This window comes from Aulonocara stuartgranti (assembly GCF_965226115.1).
Source record: "Aulonocara stuartgranti genome assembly, chromosome: 16".
Classification (NCBI taxonomy): Eukaryota; Metazoa; Chordata; class Actinopteri; order Cichliformes; family Cichlidae; genus Aulonocara; species Aulonocara stuartgranti.
Window position 1 is genome coordinate 7178380 of NC_138952.1, and position 22129 is coordinate 7200508.

The 22129-nt window shown below is 43.4% G+C and overlaps 1 protein-coding gene across 5 annotated transcripts in view; it reads right to left on the minus strand.

The window, feature by feature from the left end:
• The window catches only part of hecw2a (HECT, C2 and WW domain containing E3 ubiquitin protein ligase 2a), a 47117-nt gene that overhangs the window by 18801 nt on the left and 6187 nt on the right, over positions 1-22129 (minus strand). For 2 of the 5 annotated variants that reach the window (XM_082508621.1, XM_082508622.1), the window contains exons 2-18: positions 16623-17244; positions 11206-11313; positions 10883-10977; positions 9595-9661; positions 9010-9179; positions 8552-8691; positions 8305-8405; positions 7363-8216; positions 5555-5849; positions 5334-5426; positions 4869-5019; positions 3946-4052; positions 3491-3615; positions 2475-2660; positions 2254-2388; positions 316-436; positions 132-228 (exon numbers count right to left, since the gene is read on the minus strand). In XM_082508621.1, coding sequence (XP_082364747.1) covers positions 132-228; positions 316-436; positions 2254-2388; positions 2475-2660; positions 3491-3615; positions 3946-4052; positions 4869-5019; positions 5334-5426; positions 5555-5849; positions 7363-8216; positions 8305-8405; positions 8552-8691; positions 9010-9179; positions 9595-9661; positions 10883-10977; positions 11206-11313; positions 16623-17001 — 3224 coding nt within the window. In that variant the 5' untranslated portion in view covers positions 17002-17244. The other 3 variants (XM_082508624.1, XM_082508623.1, XM_082508625.1) reach the window with 3 other exon arrangements.

Here is a 22129-nt window from a genome sequence, read left to right on the forward strand (position 1 = left end):
ACACTTTAGGGGGCTAACCAGATGCAGTCCATCAAGATTAAAGGTTAAACGTGTTCAGTTTGACTGATGGCGATAATGGAGGCGCGGGAGGCCGGACTGAGACAGAGATGGAGACTGAGAGAGAGGCATACTTGAGCGAGTGGTTCCTGGCGAGCTCAGGCTGCCTTTCCTGCAGGATCTCAAATATATTGGGTTGCCGTAGAAACGCCACTATCTTGTCATTGTAGGCTGGAAGAAAAAGAGGAGAGAATCAGCATGTGTGATTTCACTTTATTCTTGCATCCACACGTGGAAGTGTAAGTCTGTCCGACTCACCCACAGGCACCACGTCGTGGTACTGACTCCGACTGGAGCCGCTGAAGGTGCTGGAGGGGCGGGGCAGGACGGGCGGGTTGGTTTGGCGAGAGTCATCCACCACCTGTGACAACAGTAAACACTACAGTTCAGGTCGCATCCTAGTTCTGGGACCGACCCACCAGTTGGGAACAACAGCAACTCAGCCACAAAGGGGTAGACCACATAAACCCACACAGCGGTTGCTGAGGGGCATAAAGCACTGAGGTTACCAACTTTCTGCCAAGTCAAACGCTACAGACCTCCAAGCTTCATATGGCCTTCAGATTAGCTCGTCTGCCTTGACATGTGCATAGAGGGCTTCATGGAAAAGGTTTTCATGGCTAAGGAGCTGCAGCCAAGCCTTACATTACCAAACACAAGTGTCAGATGCAATGCTGTAAAGCACGGTACCACTGGACTCTAGAGCATTGGAGACACGTTCTCTGTAGTGATGAACGCTTCTCTGTCTGGCAGTCTGATGGATGAGTCTTGGTTTGGTGGTTGCCAGGAGACGGTACTTGTCTGACTGCATTGTGTCAAGTGTAAAGTTTAGTAGAGGGGGGGAATATGGTGTGGGGACTGTGAGCCAGGACTTCTCATCCAACATCAGTGTCTGACCTCACAAATGTGCCTCTGGGAGAATGTCCAAAAATTCCCATAAGCCTTCCCTGAAGAGTTGAAGCTGTTACAGCCCGGCCGATATCACATTAGACGCACACATTTTCATGTGCATGTGTCAGAAGCAAACAGATGTATGCAAAATAGTCTAGACCTGGTGCAATGATGCTGGAGAGTTTGGAGCGTCTTAATACTGCAGATATAAACTGTGAGTTCACCCCATAAAAACAGCTAAACGTTATGACTGCACGTGTCACAGAGCATCATTTTAGATCCTCAGCATCCTTTACATGTTGAATTCCAGATGCTTCCATTTCAGATTTCTCCCCACAGGTAGCACTAATAGAGCGACACTCTCATTTGTCATATCCACTTTTTATTTTAAACAAAGTCTAACCCAGGAAGTCATCTCATTTCTCTTTAATATTTTCTTCAGTTCAATTAGTCTACTGTCATTACAAGGAAAGTCACGAGCAGGCTCTCCTTTGTTTAACTACCTTACCTTGATATATTACTGTCACACAGTCCTGGCTCATGCCCTCGTCACCTCTCGTTTGAATTATTGTAATTATTGTAATTTTCTTTGGACCACCAAAACAGAAAACCCTGCAATCGTCTCCAAATGGGACAGAACTGCAGCAAGAGTCATCGGCTGCACCCAGTTTGCTGACCACATTACAGCTACTCTCATCAGCTTCACTGGATCCCGATTCCTCAACACCAATATTGGTCTTCTTTTTAATTTTGTGTTGCACAGGGCCCTTGAGTACTTTAAAAGGCACCAAAAAATAAAAAGTATTATTATTATTATTACTCCAAGCCACTGGTAACATCTTTGCCACTAAGACGGCTCTCAAACTGACCTCCAGCTCTCTACATCGTTCTTGCTGGTTCAGAATAAAGACAAAAGTCCAAAAATTAGACCATCTTTCTTCTTTTGCACTATTTACACCTTAGAAACCATCAGATGGGTCCGATTTGAGACCTCGGAGCCTTATGTTTGACACCGCAGCTGCAGAATCTCACACAGCTGGACACATCTGAGATTCTCCCTCTAATAGTGAGCATTACTACCTTGATAATACCTTGACATGACTCTTGTTACGAGATGCTGTTATATACACTAGAAGTGAGCTTCTGTGGCACTTTTTACTCTATATTAAAGCTGCTGTGACGCATCCTTGATGGCTCCAACACAGGTGACGCCAACATTCAGAGTTCAAACTGGCCTCTCTAAACATGCAAACCCTAAGCGTGCTCCAGGCAATGAGTGCTCTGCAGCAATGGCGAGTCTCTCACCTCCCCGGCACTGTGGCTGCGCTGGCGGCTCAGATGCTGGCGGTGGGCCAGCAGCCCGGTGGAGCGAGAACTCTGGAGGGGCAGCCGCGGGTCGATGAAGGTCGTGGAGCGACAGTTATGATCCACGAAGAAAGGCTGAGGGTTGAGGCGCACATAAACTAATCAGAAAATGTCACACGCAGCGCAGTGAAGGTGAAAACGGGCGTCATTGCGTGGCATACCTTCCCAGTGTGGTCGTGCTTCATCTCCCAGCCCCGGGGAAGCTCCAGCTGCTTATTGGAGAACATGTTGAGGAAGGTGACGAGGTCGCGGTTGTGCTGGTAGCGCTCGAAGAAGTGAGTGTCTCGACGCACCTTGCTGATCATGTGCTTCAGGCAGGTGTTGCTCGTAAACATGCGATAGGCACTCTGAGGGGAGGTCATCAGGAAGCGACAGGAGAACCAATGAGAGAAACAAGAGTGGGGTTATTTCAGTGGTATGATGCTATTTTCCTTTTTTATCTGAGACATACTGTTATTCAGGGTTTTTCCTACATGATTAGTGCAGTATCAGTACATCAGGTTTGAAAATAACAGTGTACATGGAGTTGAATGTGGAGTTTTCTAACAGCTCAAGCAGTTAAAAAGCAGAAGTTATAAAGATCTTTATGTTGTATAAGAGGAAGAAGAAACAGATTAAACTAACGTCAACACATCACATGGAGCTAAAGGGGGCAGACTATAAGAGTCTCAATATCCCTAATATTAGTGACTACCCTGACAGAGGTCCCTTATGACCCCAGCCAAATATGTCAATGTGCTGATGTGATATTTGGAGTTCTTTATAGATCCTGGCCCATTTCTTAAAATACTACACTTATAATTTCTTCTTTCTAATCACTTTATTGTGATGTTGTGCAGGGAAGTATGACTAACTGAATGAGAACAGAGTGTGCGTAATTCCCAACATCTCCACTCCAGATGTTTGCTCAGATTTAGTTTGAAGCATGGAAGAAAGAAAAGATGAAAAACAGCCTGACTCTGATGACCTCATTGTAACGTGTTGTTGATCACTTGTCACTGATGCTGGCATACATATACAGAAGAAAAGAAAACGATCTGTAACAAGTAACAGGTGACGATGTAATCTGTCAACTACTAGTTTCTGAAACTAGGATAGCTAAGCAGAAACATGAGCCTAAATGGTTTTTGGTGACCTTGCGTATGTTAGATCTGCTCTACAGGTGTGTTGGACTGACAGGGTTTGAATGTAGCACGGTGAAGAAGTCGGGGCTGCACAGGAACTTGGCGCTGGGCGACTGGAGCAGCAGGGAGAGACGCGAGCGGCCGCTGGAGTGCGCGACGCCGCTTTCTCGTCTGTATTCTGAAACAGAAACGACATCCAGTCAAAGCCCGAGACACCAACCAAACCGACCACAGCAGCTTATGTCAGGAAAACACGCTCTAATAGCACGTGCTGAGTTTAAAGACAGTTAGTAATCACACGTCTACAACTCTGCATGAGTGATATGACAAAGAAAGCTGCTCTTCTCACATCTCTTCATAACAAATAACAGTATCATGGCTACCAGTAGCAGTTCTGAGGATGAATCATCTTCCAGAGGTGACTCATTTAATTGCACAAATGTTTCCTCGTAAAATCTCTCGTCAATGAAACCTTTAATTACTGCATTTGTCTGTGAGATGAACTAACCAGAAATGGAGTGTGGCATCAGTTCGCTTTCAGGTTCAGGAACCAGGTCGACGGAGCTTTCCTCTGACCGATCGCTGTTGGTGATGGTCCTCCTGATGCTCTGATATCTGTCATCAAACAGTGACTTTAGCTTTTCAGTTGCTCCCCAAAGGAAGCAAAGACAATGAAGCATGCATAAGCTTTCTTCTTCTGAAAGTGTGAGAACTTCTGTTTATTCACAGGTACATTAGCTTAAAAACAGGCAGATTATAAAAAACAAAAACAAAGAGATATCTGCAGGTCTCACCAACATACACAGATCGGTCTCACTGTTTTATTTAGAACCCACTTTCTATTTAAAGATAGGAACCCTTGGCTTAATCAAGGATTTGCACCACTTCACACCACTGGACACTTCCAGATGCTTCAGGTTACCTGTTATCTGTTACCTCAAAGCGAAAAAGACCAAAACAGTGGACCGTCTGGAAAATATTTCTTCCATTAGGAAAATATGTTTCTGAAAACATCTGGATCTCTTTTACTTTAGATCAACAACAAGTGATTAAAAACATCTGTGGGAGTTTCTAGAGACAGAAATCTGAAGCTTGGTCACCCATTAAACATCTACAAAGGTGTTCAAGGAGCTTTCAGGCCTTGGTTCAGTAGTTAACAGTGTCACATGTCAATCAGTGGCATCCTGTACTCTTACTGATAATTACTTGTATCACTCACCGCAATTTAAGAAGAGGTTAACTCAGGACCCACCCACTTTTGCATCTGTATGCCATTGACTTTTTGTGTTATCTGCATTAGACGTTAATTTCTTGAGTTAAACTACAGTTACTTGGGGGGTAAACTGATTTCTTTAACGTTATCTAGATCCCAGTCCTCCTTAAGCTCCCAGTCCTCGGAGAAAGTTCATGATTTCTCTCCTCAAAGCCCACCTGCGGTTCAGCTGCTCCATCTGCTGAATGGAGTTGGAGCGGGTCAGGCCCTGTGGGGCAGGAGGTCCGGTGGGCCGCTGCCACGTGGTGGTCCTGTTGACGTGGTCCACAAAGAAAATCCTCCCATGGCTGTCGATCCGGGCCTCCCAGTCTGAGAGGCAGTTAAAAATGGAGATAAAGCAGGTGTTTAATGGCTTGAACTGAATGTAACTGTTGAAAGTAACACACTTCAGGAATTTAATTTTTAATCTGAAATGAGGAAAATGGATAAATGTGTGTTTACGTCGGGAATCACTGCATCCATGATGTCATTCTGTGGCTGATTTGGGGTTTCAAAGTGTTTGTCAGGCTGACTCAGTGCGACGCATGTGAACAACAGATGTGGACACGGGACGGTCGCGTGAATAGAAACACACACTGCCGCACACTGAACAGTACAGGGCATACAGACACACACACACTCACTGGGAGGCAGAGGCTCGTCCACACGTTGGTATCGGTGGATGTCGTGACGCACAGAAGGAAGTGAACGCACAGGATGTCCATTAACGTGAGCACCTGAGCACAGGAAACACACAGCACACAGAGGGAACTTTGTTTTAACTCGGGATGAAAATGTCATGGGTTGTAATGTCCAACAAAAACTGTGGTGACCGACTTTTGGAGATTTGTGTAAACGGTACTACCTTCCTCTCCTTCTGTTTCTGTGGTAACTTGTTCTGAATCTGCAGACCCCGCCTCCTCAGATGGCTTTGCCTCGCCTTCCTGTTGTTCAGCCACGCCCCCTGCAGCCTGCAGACTCAGCCTCCTCACGCTGATCTCCTCCACCTCCTGTTGCTCGCTAGTTGGTGGCGGCGGCGGTGCTTCAGCTTCAGCAGCGGCACCTTGCCCTTCACCATCTACAGCCTGATTGGTCGGCGGTGCAGCAGAGTCTATGTCTCCCCCTGGATCTATGGCGGTCTCTGCTCCCTCCTCTGCTTCCTAGAAAATATAAGCGTTTAAAGAGATGGCAAAATAATCACAAAATCATTCAGTCACATATATACAGATATGAAAGGAGTCCATATCTCACGGCATGAGGCAGAGCTGGCTCCGTAACCAGGGCAACAAAAGTTTGACTCCATGCAAATATGTGTCAGTGCGTAGGCGTCGCATCTCAAAAAGAAACAATCATGGAAGATTTGTGATAAAAATTCAGTGGAAAATGGAAACAGATCACTGGTTCCCACTCACAGTCTGTTCCCAGAACATCTCTATAGGGACAATACAAGACAGACAAAAGACCTCCATGAGCCTGTGTACAGCATTAGCCCACCACACGACAGTGAAAGCAGGGTGGCAGTGGTGCATTAGATCTCTGTGTCCTTTAATAAAAGAACTAGAACCACAAGATCCTGCTGTTCTGTTTGAGCACTGCGGGAAAACTAATGGCACTTGGGCTGCACATTAAAAATGAAACAAATGGAGAAACTCTTCTTCAGAGGATTTAACCACAGTGGCATATTGTCATATCTGACATATATGTTCATATTCTGATGTGCTTTGGCTAAGCCTCAATGATCGAGGTGTGGCTCTGACGAGAAGCCAAGAACACTGCACGTCAGAGATGGGGCCAGCACATGCTGCTTATCTTCGTTTTTTTATTCTAAATGAGACTGAATTTACAAAATAACTGGGACCGTGAACTCTTTAAGAAAGTGTTTGCTGTGGTTATAGTGCAAGCCAGCCAAAGGATCATCTTCCCATACGCTTCTTTTTAAAAGAAGAGGTGTCGCCCCCTGCTGGGGGACAAAGGCACTTCCTTGCTTAATTTTTCAGACACTCGGTGAACTTTACTTAGTAATTAATTAAATGTACAGCAGACTTTCCACACTTACCAGCTGTCCACTCTAAAAGTGTGGGAGTGTTAAAAACTGCAGTTCCTTGAATGGCCACTGGAGGCTGGCTCCAAATGTGACTCAGTCCTTATAGACTGCTGTGTTAAAATGTCAGATTTTACAGCAGAAATAAACACATTTAACTAGAATCTAAATTTAGAGTTTAATTACAAGAGGACTGTGCTTTTAGTTTTCTTAGATGCACTAGCAGATATGTCCATCAGTGTGCCATATCCATCCAGTATTTGGACGCAGGACGCAAACCAAGCTTACTGGGGTTTCATCTGGATATGGACAGTCCTGGCTGCTAAAAACTTGGCAATGACCACAAATTATAACAGGATGTGGCAAAAAAGTCTACACTTCCAATTGCAATTGAGATCATAAAGTCATCAGCAGTGTGAAAAGCTGAGTAAGTTTCTCATATACTTTTAGCTAGCAAGTTAACTTCTTTTGCTCCCCGATGGCAGATTTAGGCAGTGACACTGTGTTTGTGTGTGAAGTGCATCTAAATTCAACAAATACTTCTGGTGTTTGGAATGAATAACTTTTTGTGTTTTAATGTTTTTGCAGGAATGGTTCAAACAAAGCAGTAAATTTTGCTCCCGTGAACGCACCACAGCGGTGGTCAGTGTGACTGGACAGCTGTCTGAAGATGAGAAGACCGTCTGGGGGGCTGTTGCCATTGAGCAGCTATCGATCTCTGATAAGGGCTCCTCGCCAGCCATCCTTCCTTGCTCAGGAGCGTCTCCACCTTCTGACAAAGCATCATGGGACGCAGCCTCTGTGAATGGAACCTCTTCCACTTCAAGAAAAACATCCTGCTCCAAAACATCCTCTAAGTCCGTGCCAGCAACGGCCTCTGCGGCAGCCTGGGCCTCGGGGGCCGTGTCTTCTGCCTTAGCACCTCCACCCACTGGCCCCGCCTCCAACACAGACCCCACCGGTCGCTCAGGCTCCTGCTGCCCCTCAGTGTCGTCTTCATCAGTACCACGGGCATCAGGAGGCTCTCCGTTCATTAGCAGCGGCGACAGGGGTACCGGAGTGATGTCATTGGCTCCGGATCTTTCTTCATCCTCGTCTGAATCGATATGCAGCATGGCGCTCAGCCTTGTGTGTGTCGGGAAACTAGAGCGCAGTTTAGGTGAGGCGGCACCCAGAGGTCGTTCACCAGGTCCTTTAGGGGCCTCAATAGCATCCAGACTCTCACTGAATGACCCTTGGAGCATTTCATGACCTGCAATGCTTTCAGTATCCCCAAATCTGCCCTCTGCTCCGATGAAAGGCAGCTCCTTTTCCAGACAGGCTGCGGTAGCGCCTTCCCCCGTGCCCTGGGAGCCCTGGGAGCCCGTAGGAGAGGGGCCTGCTGAGACCAAGCCTGGAAGGTGATGAGGCAGGTCTTCATCATCAGAAGGAGTCCCTGGAGCTCCATTCAAGGATGAAACACCGATGATGGAGTCAGGAGAGGCACCTACAGCCGGGAGAACATGTTAGTGAAAACAAATTCCAAGAAAGTGTGAAGTCATGAATATTTAACCACAGCTGAGAGGCAAACTTACCATCCGGTCCTGTCGAGGTGAGCTCAACTTTGAACTGCAGCTGTCCACTAACGTGCTCAGTGGGCAAGCGTCGACACAGAGAGAAACTGACCGGCTGGACTCTGCACAGTTAAAGAAGCAAAAAAAGAGAGACCTGTGTGTCTTTTACACTGCACACACAGATAAAGTACACATGAAGGTCTGTTTATGTGTGCGTGACTCTATGAGTGAGCTCCTACTCGCCTGTGTCTGCACATTTTCCACCTACCCGGGTATTTTTTCAATGAGCCGCTGCACAGGGATCGTAAGCTGGCCAAGGAAGCGCTTGATGATCGGCCGGCTCTTGGCAAACTTGTCCTTCACTTCAATGTAGAGGATGTCCGTCATCAGGGCCACGAATGTGTATTTCTGCAGAGAGGCAAAAGCATCGATGTGCAAAAAAAGAAAGAGGGAAACACATCATGAGTTTGATGCTAGAAGTATTTCAAAAAGACAGTCTTACTGGAGATTATGGGGTGCAAGCAGAAAACTCAAGGCACTTTATCTTTAGGTTAGCCAAAAGCCAAAAACAGACCAATATCAGTCTGTATTAAATACCAATCCTGGATGCCAGTCTATCAAAACCTGTGGCATGATATAGTCCCCTGTTTTAATATAAATGCATTTAATTAACAGTAGTGCAAAGTAGCATTCAAAAAGAGCTTGAAAAAGTTTAAACGACGTCACCTCTCCATGCCAGACGGGGTTGGTGGTGTTAGCGATGATAGCTGATCGGCGTTCCTGCCCGTGATGGCTGAAGACGGGGAACACGCTCCTCTTCCCTGGGTGGATTGACATCTTCAGGTACGGATCAGGATTAAAAAACATCCCCTTCTTCAGGCCAGTAGCACGCAGGTCTGCAACAAAACAGATGACGAGAGAGACGAATATCAAAGCAAAGGATTGTTCTCGCTCCTTTGCTTGTGCGCGGCTTGACCTGCAGATGCATCATGGCTAACAAAGGCGAGTGGTTTGGGTAAGTGAGGTGGACATCCCATTCTTTTAAACTAATTAAACTGAACCTGATATCATCATTGGGAAACTGATAAAAACTTCAGAGTCTCTCTGGTGGGGAAAAAAACCCTTCAATACCAAGGCCTCTGTGTTTACTCGAGTTTACTCTAGTGTTTCCCAAAGGGACTGTAAGACACAGATGAAGATAAGATGGATCACTCCGTTAAAATCCAAGCATCTGTTCTGGGATTTATGGTGTGGCTCTTCCAGATTTGGAAATATTTGCAAAGAGGCATTTAGCAAAACTGCTAAACTCACCCGTCAAAGTGAAGCTGATCAGTTTACGAGGATGTTCGACTCCGACCTGCTCAGCCAGCCCCTCCACCTGAGATAGAAGAGACAACATCACACTTTAGATGCTATAAAACACATGGAGCACATATTTTCCAAGGACCACAAACACACACACACGTCCTACTGAATTCACAGGAATTTAAATCATAACTGTGGACACGACTTTGAAGGTTGAGGGAATAAATTAGAACTGAACGCAGACAGCAGTGCATCAGCGAGGAGCCAAATCTCAGCATTTATGTGGGATTGATTACGGTCACAGACGACTCAATATTGAGTCATCAATCAACTGAAAAGTATGAAACATGCCATATAAACCACCGTGAGGCTCCATTATTGAGAATGATAAATAACAGGATTTCTTAAGGCAGACAGTGAGCCAATGAAGGCAGTTCATTGTTTGATAGCTCAACGTGCAGAAACGTGAAATAAATGGCTTCAAAATCAGTCCTGCATACTGAAATATCCAAAAACCACCCACATCTGCTATTTTCAGAAACTGGAGAAGGTCCACGACTCCTGAGTTAAAGCTGATCTTCCTTTCAAAGGAGCACTTCCAGGCTTGCTGCTTGCTTTAGGTCATATCCTGGAAGTCCATTCTGACCGCTTCCATCTGAGCATCTGGGATTCTCTCCTGGTGTGTCACAACCATGAGTCTTCAACTCAGGTTTTATTTTAAAAACAGGAAGTGACAAAGAACCACGCCTGGTAAAGAAGGGTAGGTTTCCATTACTGCTGTCAAAAAACTCTCACAGACGATTTCCTACTGACTCAACTTTCATGTCTCCGACTCAGCGATCAAATGGTAGTTTGAGCTCCACAATGTCCAAGCGGAAACATGGTACATCCGGTCAGGAAGGCCGTGGGAACACCATTCAGAGCTGTTAGAGAGGAGTCCTGCTGCAAAATCCTCCTGTAAAGATCTCAACTTTGCGCAGCAGCTTTGTCAGAAATTCAAGAGTTCACGTTTAATACAGAGGACGAAATTCAGCACACATACGTACAAATACCAAGAACGGGAATCCCAGGAAAGCATCCACAAATAACAGAAACAGCTGGATGCAGTCCAGAGGTGTTAAAGGATATGAACTTGAAGGGGACATTAATGATATTTAAGTCTGGTTTGTTTTGTTGTTTTATGGTTGGAGCTATTACAATCACAATAATCATAACCAGCTATCCCCACCATATTCCAGACTTCACATGTATAAATCTCAGAGTGATTGATCAGTGCGATCCCTCCCTCACACACCAGGACTGCTGGGTTCTTCACAGTGATGCACGGGGTCGTGGCTCTCAGGGCTCCGCTCACTCCGTGGTAGTACTTGAAACAGATCTTTGTCTCAGCTGCAGAGGAAGCAAAAAAGAGTTACAGCCCTTTAAAAACATCACATGGAAAAATCTTTAAAGCTCAGCTGCACCTGGAGGTTCATTCTAAATGTTCTCCTTTGATTTGGAGGTAATTTTTACACTCAGTGAGGTCTAAATCATCACTGGCGGCCATTTAGATCATTTTAAATATTTTATAGCAAGAACTGCAAGAAGTGCAGAGATACTTTTCAATAACCAACTTACGCTCCATAAAGTAGGGCCCGGGCTCGAGCCTCCACACGATCTGACCCTTCTGGGTGCCATTCACCCCTCTGTTCTTGCAGTCCCACACGTTGGATGGACTGGTTTCATCTGCAGGAGGGTAAATGTGTTAGTTCACTCTTGCTTTAGACACATCCGTTTGAGTAAAGGCGTACTAATAAAGCTTTTGAATTCAAACATGTGCTGGATGGTTTGGCTACCACATTTTATCCCTAACATTTTATGTGCAGCAGTATTGTTCCACTGTCTCTGCAAGAGTTTGAACTCTTTGTTGTAACCCACCCTTCAGGCTGTATAAATTCCAGTGTGTCTGTTGGTCCATTGTTGCCATTCAAATTAAAATATCCAAGTATTTAATGGAAATTAAACTTTAAGCAGTCATTTCTGGATCCAAAGGGATGAATGCTAACAATTTTAGTGATCTCCTGATGCTACCTCGGGTGCCGGGAGGTTAGCATTTACTGGTATGGTTGCATGTGAAATCTCTCAATAATAATAAATGAATTGTCCTGAAATCTGATTAGAGACATCCACATTACTCTGAAGTGGGTCTTAAGTGGGCCAGACCAGTAAAACCATAGCACGATAAACAATTTAATTCTTAATATTCCTCTTTCCCTTTAGTACCTTAAGTCCTGGTCTTCCAACAAGGAAGGAAATGTCTGGAAAATGTAATCAGCTTATCCAGATGGGTTAAGTCTTAGAGGTCAACAGAAATTAAACTGATCGCCTGGTAAACAAGTTAAAACCATCACGAAGTCGAGTCCTTTATAGGAGTAATTTCACGCCGTCCAGAATTTACTGCCGTCTGTTGTGCGGCAGGTTTGTCTGACCTTTCCAAAACCAAAGGCGCCCATTGTTTTCTGAAGCTCATTATCCATCACTAACACAGTCCATCATGCTGATGAACAGCTCTCAGAGTTGGAGTTCTCCCTCAACGTCACTTTGTAATTATCTGGGGTAAAGAGACAACGTTCATTATTTGCTTCAGTGAACAATGAAAAGGCAAATTTATGACCGTGGCAGAGATCCCCGTGTTTAATGTGGTCAGAATATTTTTCAAAAACTATGTTAGAAACAAAAATTTAACTTGAGTTGGAAACTGGGTTCACCATGACGCAGAAGAGACTCATGCATACATCTGACCCTGATTAATGTCCTCGCAGCCCCTCATTAGGAAATTTAACGCCTAAACCACGGGGTGCCAATTTGGAGTATTATATCTGTGCACCCAGATGAAGGTAACACTCTGGCTTATTATGAGCTGCCGTGCAGCAGGTTAACATTATCATTAGGCAGTAATTTCACACTAACTTTGCTCCAAAAGGGCATTTGACTGCTGTATCCTGAGCAAAATTTGGCTTATGAGGTAAAATATTCTGTATATTTGCACAGATTCTAGCCTGCTATGTCTTAAAAGACGTGCAAGAGTGGGATACTTTTTAATGGTTACCTGTGTGTGCACCTGATGTGTGTGCTGGATCACGGTGCAATTTTGGATGTTTATACTTACAGCTTATTATTAGGCCCACACACACACACACACACACACACATCAGCAACCAGCAACTTCAAGCTTCGCTTCTGTGCACTTTTTAATATTTGTGCTAAATACCTCAGCACCATTAGAAATACTCCATTTCCCATAAGCCCCATACCAGCCATGTGTGCACAGCCAATAAAAATAGCTTGAAAGAGGGGGTTAAGAAGCTGAGATCACAGCAGTGTGTAAACACGCATGGTGGACAGTACACCACACTTAGATTTTTCAGACATAAAAAAATAAGAATAAGAATCTGCTTTCAATCACAGAGCAGCAGATCTCTTTTGGATCTTTACTACGTGATCAAAACAGAGTGGACTGATCACCGGTGTGCTGGTTTCACACTCTGATTCCTGTATTAGCTTTCACCATCGTGGACAGATCTACGTGAGCCCGATAGCCCTCTTCAGCACTCAGGTCGACGGATTTCCTCCCTGTCAGATTCCTGTCTCTAAGCAGGATTAGCGGACATTATTGGAGACCACCCGGCTCGTGCATGCTTTGTGATGGTGTGTGTGTTATCGTACACCGAGGCAGAGCCGTGACACGTTGACTCAGCCTCCAGGCCCGGTGTAAAGTCTCAACAGCTAATGTTTCAGTATTGACTCGCTGCTGGAAGCTCCTGCACGAGACTCTGCACCAAGCTATTGACAGATTTCGATAACAAAACATCAGGATCAGCCGAAAAGCTTCGAGGACACGCAGGGTCAAGTCAGCTCTGAATGACGGCGAGCTGCCAAAGAGTTCAGCAAAACAGATTCAGTGGTAAAAATACACGTAAAAGTTAAAGTGACTGGGAAAAACAATCATTTAGCTGGCGCGTTCTGATAACATACGTGGGAAGTGGGAAGAAATTTATGGAGGCCAATAAAGAAAACACATTTTCTTAACCATAAGTCAAAATTTTAGTTTATTATCTCAAAATTTAGAGCTAGTTATCGACCTACCGAAACGTCCAGAGCAATCAAACTGTAGATTTGAGTGTTATAATCTAATTTAGTTTCCTTTCAGTGGTATATTAGTTTTTTATACTTTTGCCAAATTCTTAAATATAAAGACAACAATTTGAACAGCTAAACTAACTCTGGATTAGACTCTGAGTTTCTACGCCCTGTATTTGCTAAATCCAGCATACCCTGAAAGCTGAGGACTCTTTCTGCAGAAAAACATCTGAGGCGAGTGGGGTCTGTAACAGCCAACCAATATGTGACACCCACGTTGATAGCCTTTACCTTTATGGACTGTCAGAGTTACAGAGTCACTAGCAATGGATTTGACATATATTGACATATAATGCCACCACCTCTTCTATCCACCCTTCCAGGTCTATATTGGGTATTAGCAGTACTTTTAACAATGGAAAGCAGAAAGCCAGGCGTGTTTTACTTTTAAAATCAAAGGGAGTAGATTGTATGATAAGCCATCGGGGCTGGCATCACCTAAAAACAGCTACAAAGATGAGCTCAGAAGAGCACAGTGGATAAACAGGTCTGCTACCCCTTGCGTTAACACCAGTGTTGAGCTTATTAATATGCAAAACTTAAGTTCAGTTTAGGCTGCAATGACAGTGCCCTGAGATGAAGTCGAACACTATCGAACCGCCAGCCTTCCAATCAGTGGACCTGCTCTACTGTCTGAGCACATACACCTCGCCTCTGCAAAGATATCAGCATTATAACAGCATCAACACTGATCTGAGAGATAAGCTGTCCCAGACGTGTGTCATTTTCAGGTCACCCCATATAAGACTGATTAAATCTGAGAAAAGCTCCCATCTGACCCCCTCAGAATCAGCTGATTGCTTTTCTACAGTAACTTTAGGATATTTAATGAAACCAAGCAAACTTCTGTGCTCAAGCTAAGTGTAATATTTTAGAGTTACAGAAATGTAATCTTTTTTTTCTCTCCAGGATATGTCGTAAGTAGAGCAGGGCGATATGGCCAAAAATATTTATCACGATATATATTTGAAAATTTGCGATAACGATATAACCGACGATATAATTGATGCGAGACAAAATACAACTCCACAACATTACTAGCGCAAAAAGACAACCTTCCATTTATTTTCACTTAAACAAGAAGCTGGTTTTTATGTACATTAAAGCTTTATAAAAATGTAACAGTGCAAATGCAAATTCCTTGCTGAAAGTTTAACCAAAAGGCATTTCCAGTAGAAATGGGCTGACATATCCTGAGCATAACCATGTATAATATCCACTGAAGTTAAAAAGAGGTGCTTTGCAACATTAAACTGCAGTGTGCAGTATGTATTTTTCGGACCATAAGGTGCCCAGGATTATAAGGCACATTAAGCGAAACAAAGCAGTCAGATAAATCAAACTTTATTAAACTCATTCTTCTTGCTTCCTCCACTTCTGTACCATTGTTTCATTAATGTTGAATTCTCTGGCAGCTGCTCTATTCCCATGTTGTTGCAGTATATTAATGACTAACCTCGTATTGTGGATGGATTATCTCAGTTGTTCTCCTGACTGAAGTTTGGTCCGTTTACAGCATCCTGCCATGCGATTGCATTTGTCTCTAACCATGAGGAACCTTCACGTTAACTTTTATAAGTGGAAAAGTGTTAGTGTTTGTCCTCCAGCTTCACTGTTTATGTTATGCTAACATAGCTGTGTCGCTAGCGATCACGTAGCACATCATTATATACCAGCTAGCCCAACTTCAGTAACCCTACAAACGTCACTGCTGTTTAGTTTCCTGTCTTCATTTATGTTGGAAGTGATAGCAGAGCTGTATGTTTGATTTTTTTCAGAAATCTCTCAGTCAGAACATGCAATATCATGCTTAGGTAACTAGCGAAACTAGCGAGCTAACTTCCGCTAGCTTCCTGCTAACTTCTAACTCCGTTAAATGTAATAACTTTTGTTTTCATGGATGCCTGGAAGTTAAACTTCATAGTTACACCTGGTAAAGCAGCAATGCTGATCGTTTTATTAAAGATGAAAGAATTTAGACAGTTTTTAACTCTAAGTGATGCTGCAGTGTTGTTTGACCTGAAGCATACGGAGTTTAGGACCCAGATTACTCCCAGATTTAAGAGCATCTTAGTCCGACAAATATGACAATAACAACGGCCGCTTGCATGTTCTGCAAAAAAAATGTGCTTTGTCGTGTATCTGACGGACAAACACCAAACCAGTTCCACATCACTGAAGTTGCACCATTTTTACAAACCAATTCTGGTTCATCTGTTTCACTCAACAATCGGCCATGTGCGTATGAAAACAAAGGCATGGGCGTTTTACTCCCATTCTATCGCGATATTTCATTTTCCTATCGTTGCCTAACATTATACCGGTATTACCGTGAACGGTATAATATGGCCCAGCCCTAGTCGTAAGTATAGGAGATAAGTCCACATGACATTTTCAATTTATGATCCATTTTACACACACAACAGAATTCACAATCTGAAGCCAAATCCGTTTTTTTCGCACATTTTTTATTTATAAGCAGTTCTGAGCATCAACATTTTGTGATCTAACATAGTTTGAATGAAATGCCCCAGTTTAATGTCTCTGATGAGCAGAAAAAATCACTGGTAGCCTGGATGATTGATTGGTTTTCTCATAATTTAGTGGAGAAAACTTTAAAAAGTGCATTTTGTGTAAATTTTCAAGGCTTGTATCACTGTGTTGGATAGGCGGCTTTATTAAACAGCTTTTTTACCTATGTTTAGATACCAGGATCATCGCCTTGCTGCATTTCCTTCTGAATCCAATAATTTTCTAATGTAGCCATATTGTAATGTTTCTTAATGTGCTGGGAGGCACTGACTTGAGATTTGACACAAATTAAAGTTCCTTTACTTGCCATTGCATCATCTTACCGATGTGGTACAGCCCGATCCAGTCTGTAGCATCCACTTCCTCCTTTATGTCCCAGGATATGACGAGGTTCTGGCCACGGTTCAGCGTGTACTCCAGAGTGGACGCTGTCAACGAGGACCGGCTCTGGGATGTCACCAGGTCAGTGTCGCTGTTTGCCCGCGGAAGCCCGATGGGGCTGCTCACCACGGACACGGTATCTACAGCCGCCCCGCCCCTCTCCGCCAGAGTCCGCAGGTTCTCCGGGCTGAGGGTGTGCCGGAGATGCGGGCTGCGCCTTCGTGGGGCCGACAGGTGTTCGCGGCCCCCAACGGACAGGTTGGGTGGATTGTGGGAACGGGTCCTGGGTGGCAGGACCGCTGTGGCGAGGGAAGGACGCATGTTGGCAACAAGTGAAAGCAGTTAATGAGTAGAGCCGAGAAGTAGAGGCAGAGATGAGCTTCTTATTGAGACGGACGGTCACCAAAGCGATGACACATGTTTCTGATTTATCTGCCTCTTGTCTAGAAGTGATGTGTGGGTTCCTGATCCACAAAGCTGTGCATTTTCATCCGTTTTCGTCCCTTAATGAAGCTAAACAGTCGACTCTTTACTTAGTTCATGTTATCCAGTGGCATTAAGAACCTGAGGATGGAGAAAGAAAAGAAAGACAGACAAAACTCAGTGAGCTACAAAATTGCTCCGGCACAACAAAAGCAGTGATTGCACGGCGCGAACTGCAATCAACAAATGGCTGAACAAACATCCGTCACCGGAGCGGCTGTTTGCTGTCAAAGAAGCCGTCACAGACACAAGTAACCCGGCACCTTCCTCTTCCAACATCACCATTCCAACACTCATTTTAAGTTTTCTTTCATTAATTTAATGCACTATTTACTTCTTTGAATGATGAACGATGCGTACCGTGTGTTCGCTCTCTCTGCTAGAAACACTCAGCCCACATGAGGAGAAGAGCAGGCTGAAATGATCTCATTTGGAATGCATTATCTCTACGAGACCGCTGGAAAAGGAAATCTTTAAAACAGCACACACACACACACACACACACACACACACACACACACACACACACACACACACGTGTCTACAACAAGGTTTCAGTCAGTGTAGGCTGCCTCAGTAAAAGAAAGGAGAGAGGCGACAAGCAGCTGTATCTGCCTCCCAGGAAGCTCTTCAATCAGCAGATGCCAGTTTGGGAAGTGTCTTGGGAGCGCTGTCAGAGTCTCAACCACAGCCATTTTGTTTTTAAAGAAAGGATGCCATGTGACTTCAGAGTCTAGCCAGGGGGAGGCTGGTATCAGTTAGACTGAGGAGCATTAGCGGTAAATGTGTGTGTGTTTCTTTTCTTAAGGGCAGAAAAGGTTTGGTAATATTTAGCTAACGCATGCCTGGTGCAGTCACTGGAAAATAATGTGGGCTGCAGTCTCAGCTAAGCTTGATATCTGTGGTATTTGAAGTATGCCTCAAGAACCGAGCCGCTGGTAACATTTTAAAACTGTCAGCTCGTCTGCAGACCTCAAAGTAGGTTGTCAGACTAATGGTATTAAAAAAAAACAAGAATCACTAGATGGTCTGAGCTTCATTTTATCTTATGATAAGTCACTGCAGCCTGCTAGGGTTACAGGTAGGACGTCTCTTATTTGTGACACTCAAACAAAAACTATGTCTATGAGATTTAATTTGAAAGGTAACACCTTTTGGCTTAAAATCAAAACCTAACTCCAGCTGCAGAAAGGATGCGGGTGACCTGGTGGAGGTCAAAGAAATGAAACCGAGTCTCCAGAAGTAACTTAATCTGCCAACCAGGTCTACAACTCACTGCTTGCTCTTTAATCTGGACCAAAAAATAAAAATGACTGTAAAGAACTATGGAGAAAAATAAATAAATAAACGACTTAGTAAATAATTATGCCATTAAATGCACCCCAAAATTTAAATAAATGTAGGCTATTACATTAAAAAAATAGATAGATAGATACATTGACATTTCAGTTCTTTACCTTTGCAGTCTTAACTTCCACCCAAATGTACATGCATATTATTGGATAATCACCACGCTTTTATTCTGAAAGTTTGGTTAATGACTAATAATAACTAGCTAATAAATAGCTTGCAACGGTCCTATCTAACATTTTCCCTACTGGTTAGTTCGCTGACCAGGCTGCCCCTATGGTGGCCCATGCAGCTGCTTGCCCGGCTCCATCGTCTTAAAGGATCACTCTAACCTGAACCTCACCTAAGTTACCTGCTGGAGTTCAGCACAATGAAGCTGGGAACTCATCTGAGTTACGTATTTGTCACAAAGTTCATGGCATAAATTAAAGTACAAACAGCACTATCTAATTCTATGTTGGTCTTATTTCACGGTGCACATAGATGCATTCACACATATGTATGAGTAACACCCCTCACCTGAAAGACAAATCATATCTGTAGTAAAAACTAGAGGTGGGCGGATCGATCCAAATATCTGCTCTCCCCTATATAAAGCTCCTGATATAGGCTAAAAGTTTTGGTATCAGCGTATGTTTTCTGGTTTTTCATTTGGCACTGTGAAATCAGCTTTGCTCCATGTCACTATGTCAGCGATTTAAAATGACTTTTAATAAAACAGTTTATCTTTAAGCACTGGGACAATCATTTTGTTTTAGTGTATCGAGAATCACGTAATTCTACTTGTATTTTGGTATTGTGATATTCCTAAATATTATGTAATTATTTGTTAAACTGTTTAGTTAACTATGAAGTCAACAGTAATAGTAAAGTTATTTGATTTTTGTATTTATGGATTTTTTTTTTAAAGTTTATTTGTAATCTTGGCAGTTTTGGTCCTCCATATAGGAGCACAGAAAAAGGGTGTTTGAGTTTTTTTACCATCCCAATTATGTTGAAATATTCCTTAAACATTGATTTTAGTGTGTTTTTTCCAGCCATACGCTCTCTCCTTTACTTTGTCTACTTCCATCTTTCTTTGCTGACTAAAAGAATCAAATTGAAAGTGACACTGAGTCTTCACAGTGGGTATAAACCTCACACAGCTGCTATTATAAATGCTTCCTCTTATCAGTAATACCATCTTCCTTTCTGTCTTTCACTACATTCTCATTAGTGTTTCATTTCCACTCAAAGACCATGAGGTAAGCTGAAACTCTTGACCATGCAAAGCAGGAAATCAATCTGAAGGTGATTCATGCGTGTCTCTGAAATATCCCGGGCCTGATGCTGAAATAAGATCTGTTGCATTTGTCATGAGGAAAGCCTGGACGTCCCTGACTCAACGAGATTACCAAGCCCAGATCTCGTACAGGGATTTATGGCAGAATAAAACCTTCATCACAGATGCAGGAATACGTAAATCCAGATCACGTGCTCACATGGCCAAAGTCATATAGCACAAGCAGGGGAGAGAGGTAACATTCATAAGCAAGCAGAGGCATCTTCAGTTAAAAAATAAATAGATATGAAGCTGCTTGGTGGTTATGTAAGCGCTCCTGTGGTCCAATCGGCCCCCTCCTGCAGTTCTTGCCAGGCATTGTCTAACCCCGATGTGTAGCGCGAGACGCCGTGGCTGCTCACTAAAATAGAGAGGATGAGGAGTGCGTGCAGCAGCTCCAAACAGCACAGAACAAACCATGACCTCAGGAGACAGCATTAAGTAATCTGGACCCATTCCGGTGCTTTTTTTCTTTGAAAAGACTCCTGCTTCCCATTATAATCCCGAAGCCCGGCCCTGCACAGTTTGACCTGGATTAGCGATTGATTCTCAGGAAGGTGAATATAGATAAAGCCTTGCATGAGAACCCCAAAATCAAACAGCTTTTCTCAGGGATGATAAATGTCTCAAATGCCGTCATTTGAGCGCTGCTCTGTTATTAGGCACTGAATACTTTGTACAGTGCACCGCTGTGCGCTGAATACTAACAGCAGACACATCTGCAGCAAAGGAGGTGATGGAGTGTGCCAGACTCTGCTGGATAGTTGTTTTCTCGCATCCTGTCAAAAAGAGTTTCTTCAGAGAACGCTCCCAAAACCAGATGGCAGGTTTAGGTATTCAGGTATCGCTGTCGTGCCGTTCTTCGTGGCAGGTCGTTTTCAGTGTTGTTTGTGAAGCTGGAAAACTCCAGCGTCCCAAGTGACAGGCATGACTGACAGGCACCATGGAAGCATTATGGCTGTACATCTCCCTTTGCACAGCTCACAGTTCTCTCAACACAAGGCACATGCACCGCTCTACTGCACGCACACCATGAGTTTTCCCCTGGTTAAACAATTAATGAATTTGATCGAGTTTAGTTTAGTTAGATTCTGGATTTACTTTTCTTCTTCTCCAAAGCCTCATGTATCTTATTGTCACAACCACAGTTCAAAAACATACCAGTGAGCCATTTCATTACACTTTCTTTGCCTTTCTTTCATTTAATACTAAAAAGCATGCTTCTGCTGTCAAGACATATCTCCTCACTAACAGTTAAAAGCCTATAAAACTGATCAAAATGGCAGTTTCCAACATGAATCGAGACTCTGACACCTTAAAAACAAAAACCACAAATGTCAGTGTTAGTTTTTTTTTTTTAAATAAAAGCTTTTTTTAATGTCAGGCTGAACATTTTAGTCACTGCCATCTTGCTTTTTAAAAAAAAAAAAGTGATATGCACCTGCCAATCATAAGTTAGGTCCCACCTTAAAGTATACCCTCAAATATTGTCTGTTTTACTTTAAATGGGATCGTATTTTACTGAAAAAACATCATGTTGTTTTAAATAAGACTTAAAACTAGTGACTGAGACCATAAACTCATTAGCAAGACATTTATAGAGCTCATTAAAGAAAGTGAGAAGGAGGCTCATTTTGTCATAGACTCCCATACAATCTGCCTGCTTTCTGGAACCAGAGGAGTCGCCCCCTGCTGGCCATTAGAAATAATGCAGTATAGGGGACTAGAAAAAAAAAGTGGGCACATCTTTTTTCTTCTCCTTTTCCAGAATTCTGAGAAAAAAGTCAGAATTCTGACTTTAATCTCAGAATTCTGAGAAAAAAGTCAAAATTCTGAGATTAAAGTCAGAATTCTAAGATTCTGCACATACCTGCTATAAAACATGCTCTCATATAATTAAACTACATTCTAACAGGCATTCAGAAGCAAACCTCCAGAATAGATTAGCCAGTCATAAAAAATATGGGGTTCTACTCGTCAAGTCCGTGACCTATTAAATTGTACAAAACCTTCTTACATAGTTAAAGTTGTAAAAGAGTCTATTGTAACCCCATTTTTGATCTTTTTCTGAGTTTAAAAAGGAGCTTTGGTTCAAACAGCAAGTAACAGAACAACTTCAAAAAGTGACACTACAGTAAGGGGTAAAGCTGGGGTTGAGCTCTATCTCTACCAAGATTTGCTGTTGCTTTAAACTCTGTTGTTTCACATTATCTCACGTAAGTTACACTGTCCTGCTGCAAATACCCTGCAACAAATGTGTATTAATCCTTCGCTGCAAATACTCCCAAGCAAACG